This window comes from Prenolepis imparis, unplaced genomic scaffold (assembly GCF_030444845.1).
Source record: "Prenolepis imparis isolate NDT839.2.m4 unplaced genomic scaffold, iyPreImpa1.0 SCAF_7, whole genome shotgun sequence".
NCBI lineage: Eukaryota > Metazoa > Arthropoda > Insecta > Hymenoptera > Formicidae > Prenolepis > Prenolepis imparis.
In genome coordinates, this window is record NW_028141165.1 from 17,412,835 (window position 1) to 17,422,240 (window position 9,406).

General features: G+C 35.0%; 1 protein-coding gene across 2 annotated transcripts; it reads left to right on the forward strand.

The window, feature by feature from the left end:
• Positions 1-769: 769 nt before the first annotated feature.
• Positions 770-8,870, forward strand: LOC145938593 (sex-lethal homolog). 2 transcript variants are annotated; one of them, XM_083042331.1, is made up of 5 exons: positions 770-1,217; positions 1,311-1,486; positions 1,572-1,685; positions 2,367-2,527; positions 8,796-8,870. In XM_083042331.1, exons 1-5 carry the CDS (start codon positions 798-800, stop codon positions 8,846-8,848), a joined length of 924 nt encoding a protein of 307 aa, XP_082898457.1. In that variant the 5' UTR covers positions 770-797; the 3' UTR covers positions 8,849-8,870. The 2 variants fall into 2 exon arrangements, with proteins under 2 accessions (XP_082898457.1, XP_082898456.1); XM_083042330.1 differs by lacking the exon at positions 8,796-8,870 and adding an exon at positions 4,659-4,784.
• The last annotated feature ends 536 nt before the right edge of the window (positions 8,871-9,406 follow it).

The window sequence follows — 9,406 nt, forward strand, 5'->3', positions numbered from 1 at the left end:
CGAATACGCGGAAAATTTTTTTTCCTCCCCCCCCCTTTTTCGTGACTCGACGTGAATGAACGAGCGCGTAACTCTTGTCGGACGTTGTCGCGGGGCTTTTGACGTATGAATTCCCCGCAGCGGCGCTCAATGAAATTCGATATCGCACGATGTCATTGCACGACCGTGTGATAATATATATAATATATATATATATATATATATATATATATATATGTATACTTATACTAAATATTTTTTAATATATTATAATATATAAATTAATAAATACTTTTATTGGCTGTTTTTATTCGAATTTCTTGAAATTGAAAGAATTAAATCTGAAAAGTACTGAGAATTATAGATTATCGAATACATGTGACATTGAAGTGTTTAGATTAGCATCATGAAATAGAGCAAAGTATATATATATATATATACTAGTTGTACAATTACCAACACACGACACATTTGTAAAGCGCCAACATTATAGCGTTTTATTTTCAAACGCGCCAATATAATTTTTGCAATACAATTTGTTACTTATTATACGTATACACTTTTGTATCTTTGATTTTTGCCCGCTACGATTCTGTTTTATCCTTATTATACTTGCCTTTGTTTGTTTGTTTCTCACACACAGGTCTGGCATCAAATACATATATATTGCACATTTATTTTCTATTTATTTTGAGACTGCTTAGAGAGAGAAAGAGAGAGAGATGAGAGCGTTCGAAAGCGCAGGCCTACGAACGTGTCGGCGTTGTCGTACGGGGAAGACGTAGTAATGAATTTGTTTATATTTTTTGTATTTGCCGATGATCCCGTCGACGGTTGTTTCAATGGCCGGGTACCAGTATTGGAGTATACAACAACAACAATCGCAAGCCCAGCTGCTGGTGGTCGCGCAACATCAGCAGCAGCTACAGCAGCAGCAGCAGAAACTACGTCAGCTGCAGCGAAATCGGATCGTCTCGTCGAATCAGACATCATCTTTGGGAGAAGGTGACCTACAACAGTGCCGCAAAATGACCGACCAGCGAGAGCAGCAGCAGCAACAGCCGCAATCTCAAGCTCAGCAGCAACAGCAGCAGCAACAACAAACCAAAAGCCATGATGAACCTAGAACTAATCTGATCATCAATTACCTTCCGCAAAACATGAACGAGAAGGAGCTGTACAGTCTGTTCGTGACGATTGGTCCGGTCGAGTCCTGTCGAGTCATGAAGGACTACAAGGTAGTAGTTGTATCGAAGCATGGTTTTGTATTATAGAACTTACATGATGCGAATTTTTAATGTACAATACTAATTGTAACATTTTTTTTATAGACTGGTTACAGTTACGGCTTTGGTTTTGTAAACTACGCGAAAGCCGAGGATGCCGCGACGGCGATAAACACGTTAAACGGACTTCAAGTGCAAAACAAACGTCTGAAAGTCTCGTTCGCGCGGCCTTCTGGAGAAGAAATTAAGGAAACTAATCTCTACGTTACGAATTTACCAAGGTGAAACTTCACTTTTTCCGCGAAATTAATCACAATAATACAGAAAATTTATTGTACTGAAAGAAGACATCGTTTCTCGTTGCAGAAATATAACGGAAAGTCAGATCGACGAAATTTTCAGCAAATTCGGCAACATTGTGCAGAAGAATATATTGAAGGACAAACTGACCGGTTTACCGAGAGGAGTAGCGTTTGTGAGGTGAGTAAAGATGATTATTTTTCTATGATTAATATCGATCCTTCCATCTTTTAAATGTTAATAAGATTTATGTTTACACAGCAATTTATATTCATAAATACCGAATTCATAATACGCATGCTAAAGAGAGGACAAATAGTTTCATGAGTAATAAATTTTTATGAAACTTTACACAATCATATATATATATATTTGTCAAGTATGCGTATAAATAATATGCGGTATTGCAAATTGGAACAAGTTCAAAACAGCTGTTCGCGGCAATCATATACTATATCGTTACACAACGTGGTACATGTATCCGCGCGAGCGTATTTATTTTACGAAAGTTTCCTGCCAAAGTATTTTTGTACATCTCCTGGTTTCAATTGCATAATTCTGATACGCTCCCTTTAGTTTGACCTAGATAAAACATACGGATAAACTAAAGATATACATATATATATTCTATAATTGTGGGAAATGTATGATTCTCGCGCGAAATAGAGCTGTTGTAGTTTATGCCAACAATAGAAAGATTAACGGTGCTTCAATATTTTTGGAGAAAGAGAGAAAGAGCTCTTAAGAAATTTTTATATATTTCAATTAAATTATTCTTGACAAATAATGGAAATTGATACACTTCTAAATTTCTTTAACGATGCATTTGACATCATCATTTGACGTTTTCCTATTTTGCAGATTCGATAAAAGGGAGGAAGCTCAGGAGGCCATCACGCAGCTTCACGGTACAATACCGGATGGTGGATCGGAGCCGCTTAGCGTAAAAATCGCGGAGGAACACGGGAAACAAAAGGCGGCGTATTACGCGGGCTGGCAAGCCGGATACAATCAAAGCCGCGGTAAGTAATTTTACACATACACATTGCGCGAGACCAGCTGCTCATTAATAGACTTTATCTCGTTACCTGGCAGTGGTAATCGATAAACATACGCATTGTTCTCTTTCGTTAGAATTCAAAACTCTCTCAGGAAAAGAGATGATAAAAGAGCGGAATTAGCGCTGCCAGGCCGAGTTTGCATTTTTTTGCTTTCAACTGAATTCTATGCTAAAATATATAGTTGAAATGACTTGCATCTCATTTTTTTTATCGTAATACTGTAATACGATTACTGTAATACGTCTAGTTTACATAGGAGAGCACTAATTTCACACTCGATGTTTACTTGCGATGTTTATTTCCATGTTTTGATCGAAAGATTTATTATACTTTATATTCTATTTACCTGTGATGTGTCTTTAGATCGAATACGGCTCTGCGTATTCGATCTACCTCGTATCTCGATATTTCTCAGAGATTTGGTAGAGTAGATTTTTCTTTCTTATATACGGCGCAGAATGCTTTCTTTTTGTCGCGACAAAGTCGTTTGTATCTTCGCGTTACAAAACGTTTTGCACTACGCAGCATTTTTTCCCTCGTTTAGATAAGAATCTTTATTTTTATCGTACGTAGATGGACGAATACGATTGACACTTTTTAGCATAAGTTGCTATTCATAGATACACACATCGTAGGTTTTTCTTTTTTGTTTCTTTTGTCATGCTATTTGTCTAACGTTGAAATGTTTTGTCAGATAAGATGGCTGCATCTAAATCAGACTACCACGACTTAACGCACTAAGCACCTTTTGTGTACACAGAGAAACCGAAAGGGTGTTTATATTCTGACACGTGTTACACACACACACACGACCACGTTAAAGCGCGGAGAGAGATCTCCGCGAAAAACGACTGAAGACACGGTTCCTCGCTCTCGTGTCTCTTTACTCCTCTATCTTCGCGCGCGTGCCCTATTTTCTTTCCACTTTCTCAAAGTCGTGCGCATGACTCGATGTGAAAGAAAAGAGACACCGCTTGGCTCTCGAGCGGTTCTCGTAGAAAAAAAATTTAAAAAATTAAGGAAAACTGAACACAGAAAGAACAAAGAAAAGGACTCGCTCTCTATATATACTATATCTGCGATCGAGCAAGCAAGAATGCAGTGTTGTGACATACAAGAGTCTTGTGTGTGATCTGGTGACGAGATACGTGAGGTACGGCGTTTTCTGTGCGGTATATAAACACCTCACCCGGGAGAGACACAGCTCGTTGCCGCACGGAGAAAAGAAAAAAAGAAATTGTTCATATATATATATATATAGAAACTTTGAGTTTTTTGAATGCTGGTTTAGCTGGACCGATTGATTAACTTAACTGATTTCGCCTACCTTCTGTTCTTTTCTTAGCTCTGCTGCTATTGTTCGTTTTTTCGCTTGTTACTTTGTTGTTAAGAGTAATTCTACTACTGTTGCCTATGTTACAATGTTATCGAGCACACAGTAGCTTCGCGTCCGCCGATATTGATATCATGTTTCATATATATGGCTGATGCTCTGTGCTTTAGCGTGACTAAGGCATTGTTTAAATTCTCTGTACGAGATACATTTTGTTATATTATTTCCTATGAAATATATACTTTGTTTTCACAAACTTCACGTAACTCTCTTTCTCTCTCTCTCTCTCTCTCTTTCTCTCTCTTTCTCTTTTTCTCTCTTTCTCTTCCAATCCTATCTCATTTTCAAGCAAATCCAGAGCGAGTTAGGCAGTTTTATAAATTATGCGCGTTTTTTAATTATTATGTTACGGTTGTTTAAAGAAATGTATGTATTAAGTTGACTTAAGTTAAAATTTTAGATTTTTATGTTGCAAAAATTAATTTAGTTTTAATCCTTTATTTGAAAATTAATTATTAAATCGAAATAAAAAAAAAAGATATGCGAAGATATATCTCGCGCAATTGTCTCTAGCGACTTGGCTGTGATTTTATTATTGCGTCTATGCTTTAGTAAGGAATCCAAGTGCATGATGCTCTGTACCATTTAATAATCGAAAGCCGTTGTAATGACGCGGCCGCGCGTAAACGATGAAACTTGTGTTTGAGAGAGACCTAATCAATGACGTTTTCATTTCTATGCTTGCCTTGACTCGTGAAGGAGAGCGTCTGTATCCGGCGAGGAATAAATATCAGCGCTATGCTCATTATCTTTATTAAATAGCGAGCGATGTTATCGTTGTTGTGTCGCCGTGTCGTTGAGCGTTCCACATTATATATACTTTACAGTTGTTGTAATTAAACGAGGATCCACAATCGACAAGAAGGTTCGTGGAACCTGGCGAGATTACACAACTGTGTATTATTACGTCGTAATGTGTTCTCCATCCGCAGATGTAACTTGTAAAATTGCGCGAGGAACGTTCGCCGCTCGGCGATCCATGTGATAAGAGCAATCTTTTAGCAAATTGTTCGTCGAATCGTTGGTTACTTGTATAAATAAATTGTATCGATTCTCGACATTAATTGTATAGCGCCTCTCTTGTAATTAGGACAAAGGGTAATTTCCAAATTGAATCTCGATTTTTTGGTATCGAGATATATTTAAATTCGGAGGATATATAATATATAATTTTGTGCACCGGATAAAAATATCGACGAAGGCGATCTTGATGCGGCGAATTATTTCCTCAATTAATTCTTTATCAGCGAAACAGAAATTATATACTTATTTCAGAAGCACTAGCTTATTTTGTAAAAAAAATGACAGAAATTATTTTATAAATATACCTTTTTTGTAAAGCTTATATTCGTAAGGCGGAGAAGTTTGAAAAAAGAGATGCGCGGATATAAAATTGCGTTGAATATAACATCGATAAAAGTCTTTGATATAATTCGCGGACAGTGATTATATCGAAAGTTATATAATACCGACTATACCGCAATATATGATTTTTGCTCAAAATGATCGTAAATTAATCGCAATTATTCGCAGCGAGCCTAAGAAGTTTTACAATTGTATATAAGTCTGTTTTGTAATTTTAAGTCATTGCGATTTTTGTTATTCCGAACACACGATATAGAATCATTGTCGATATATTATATAATGAACGTATAATCTTTAATAGATTTCGACGATACATTTTCTTCGAGATCCTTTTTTGGATTAGTAGATACATGCGATTTTTCGTGCAACGTGAATATACGAAAAAATACGATCAATCGATCCGACAGGATTGGTTTCAAAGATCTAGCGAATAAAAGATATCGGAGAAGATTTCATCTCTCTGTGTGCTACGTAGATAGATAGATATTAATTCTCGACATAATGGCAAAAATAATGACACTTTATCCGCGGCAGATCTTGTTAGCAATTACGTATAGCCGCTGCAGTCTGTAAAACAAAAAAAAGCTACAGATCAAATGAATATTTAACAAACATCCTTTCTCGTAGTAGGAATCGCGATATTTTTAGAATTATTCTGTAGTTCGGAGAAAAAATACCATATACACAATGCTTCCGCAAGCTGAGGATGCATTCGATTATATGTTCTCGGTGGCAATTGAATAAGAAAAAAATGTGAAACAGATAAATTAATGTAAAATATTTAAGGCAATCGATTTAGCTATGTATCTCAAATTTTTGAAGAAGTTTATATTTAAAGGAAAAATCTGGAAACATTTTTATCTAGTAAAGAAATCTAATTTGATCGTAAGTGTATATTTCCGGAATTTTTTTTTCTAAAAATATTTTTGATTATTATTTTTTGTATTCTGATTTCTGATATATTACTTTTATATGGTAATAAAATTTTGTCCGGAAAACTAGGCACAACGCGCCGTGAAAGGACAATTAAATTGATGCCGAAGGATTATAAATAGCTAAATCGATTTTTTTTTCCAAAACTCGCGAGTGAGCGCGCTCACTATATCTGCATTTCGATATCGTATACCAATCGCCGGATATAAAAGCACCGATGGAATACCTTTTCCATTTCTTTCTGTCTGCGACGCGTTACGCCACCGAGTGCATTCGTTCAATACCAGTAGTTAGTTTAATGATACACGTGTTGAAAGATATAGAACGAGATATTCGCTCGTTTTTTCGTAGAGAGTAGAACCCCTGTCGTCCTCCTATCGTCTCGCGTAAACTCTATCGCGGTAGCGAGTAACGATTCTCACTGTTATTACAATCTTCATCTCTCTGGAATCCCGAACGACGCTTTAAAAGACCGACCGATCCGGTGGCCAGAGAGAGCCAACAAAGAGGTGGATACTAAGAGCTAGGAAATAATTTGTATGTCCTTGGACCTTGACAATCGTCCATCCTTCGTGGATTTATCGCACTACCTTGCCACAATTGCTTGCGAAGGAAGAAAATGGGACGCGATCACACTCTGGGCGTAACGATTTGACAGTTTTGTCACCAGAATTCTATAATTCAAGATAATTTCTCTTCCAATAATGCATGATTTTTTTTGTCGTTAGCTTTGTAAATTAAAATCTTTAACGAAAAACGTGATAATAATATATAGTTTTTAATTGTTATATATTTATAAATTAAAATTGTTATTTGACGCGTGTGTATATGTTATATGTTAAGGAATCTCTATTAGCGGATAGTAGCAGAAAATGCTGCCTGAAGAACTATGATGTTAATTTAACCTTGTCATAGATGATACGATTTAACTTAAGGCTGCATTATAATTTTCATTATACGTAGAGTAAAATATTAATCGATTCTCGTATCTGATCGCGCTCCATTTTTTCCGTCACCGTAGATCGCGCTTATGAGAAGGAGAGTGCGTTTTCACCCTTAACTGGTGTTCATCCTTTTGTTAACGTATATTTCATACGCATACAACATATTTATTGTGTAAAAGTTAATCGTACAATAACTGCTAGAATTTTAATTACGGAATTCTTCAAGGACTCTTCAAGAGACTGCTAAAACGTGTAAAAATATATATACATCGTATATATGGAATGTTCCAAAGTCGTAGGTGACGTCACCAGTTAGGGATGAAATCCTAAAAAAACGCGTAGCGTGATCGAGGATGCGATCCACCTTGCTCAACGTAAGATATTTAGGTGCTTCTTCGTAAGGGTGAACTTCGCGAAGTCGAAACTTTTAGGAATTTAATATTGCGAATGCGCCGGGCGTTTGACCCGCTTCGGCTGCTGACCGATCGATCGTCGGGGAGTTGCGAGCGATGAACTACATTTTTAAACGCCGATGCGTTTGCGGGTACGTTTACGTAGTAAAGTATCAAGTATCGCACGAGGCCAGAAATTGAAAAATATGTGTATAGATCGTCTCAATTTTCTCTCGTAGCAAAGAAAACATTTTTTTACTTTTTTTTTCCAACTTTGTATAATTTTTCTTTTATTCTCAACGCTTTGGTAATAATTTAACAAATGCATATTGATTTAATAATATTACGTGACACATCTGTGTTGAGATAAAATAAGTTATTGGCATTATAAATATTCGATGTTTAATTTATCGAGAGAATCTTCAAGTTTTATTATTAAGAACTACGAGATTTGTGAATATATGATTTAATAGTCTTCCGACGATCGATCGATCAACGAATCGATACGTAATATGTTGCACAGCACGATCGCTGCTATAGATGATAAGAAGATCGTTTAAACGTTGAAAATTTAATCAGTAAGTTAGATAAATTAATGTAAGGTATCTTTCGATTCACCACAAAAACTTCCGTCGTCTTTTCGTTTCTCCAATCCCGAGAACAATCTACAATCTATACAATTAAATGTCTAAATTAACAAAAATTTTTTAATCGGGAAAAATGTATTGCAATAATATTTGATATAAAGGAAAATTATTTTCTATTGATAAAAAAGAATCACGAATACTATAATATTAATAATTTACAAATCAAAGATTGTAAGTATTATACGTAAGTATTAACGATACAAGAGATTCGTGATTTTCCTTCGTGTAAATTTGCAATTAGATAAAATGCGACGTAAGCGCGACTCGACATCGTAATCGAAAGATGCGACTGTAAATAGATTTAAATTGTTAAGTAGTAAATTGTAAGGTTTAACGGATCGAAGTATGTGCGAAATGATAAATCCCGAAGTCCAGTAGTGCTAACGATGGCTGTGATAAGAATAAGAAAAAAAACTAACGAGAATGCAAAAGAGAAAAAACAAAACATACTAGCGAAACGAGCGAATTAACGAAAAAAACTTATCTTATTAATCTCTTTTAATTTAATTTTTAAATTTAAGATTTAAATTAATTTCATATGTATTAACATTTCAGTGACACATGTATACGACATGTCGGCCAACACATCCCAAGATGGTTACATCTAACAGCGAACTATAGTACAATAAAATAACGTGGCTTCTTTCTGTGATTTTTTTTTCTTTTTTTAATCGGTACAGAACGTTAATTATTGTTAAATTAATAAACAATACACGGGGTGTTTAAAATTCTCGCATTTCTGTTGATTACAAGACGAATATGAAATATAATTCACGCAAACTTTCTAATTTTCAATACATTAATTATTTTTGTATTTTGTATCAGTAATAATTTATTGTAAATTAAGTTTCTCAAACATATATATATATATATATATATATATAAAAAAAAGATTTCATTCTGGAAAATTAAATTAGTAAAATAAAATATATAATTTGTTCACAAATACATTTACACAAATATTTTAATTCAACCTTTTATTTTTTTAGTGTTAAATAATTCCGCGGAGTTAACTTTTAGTATTTATTATTTATTAATTTTGTCTGATTATTTATTATATCTAATCATTTATTAATTATCTCTTATCGAAAGAAAAAGCGACAGTTTGCTCGAGACACCCCGTTCTCTCGAGAGGAGAAATTCGTCCTCTTCAACCTCGGTTGAGA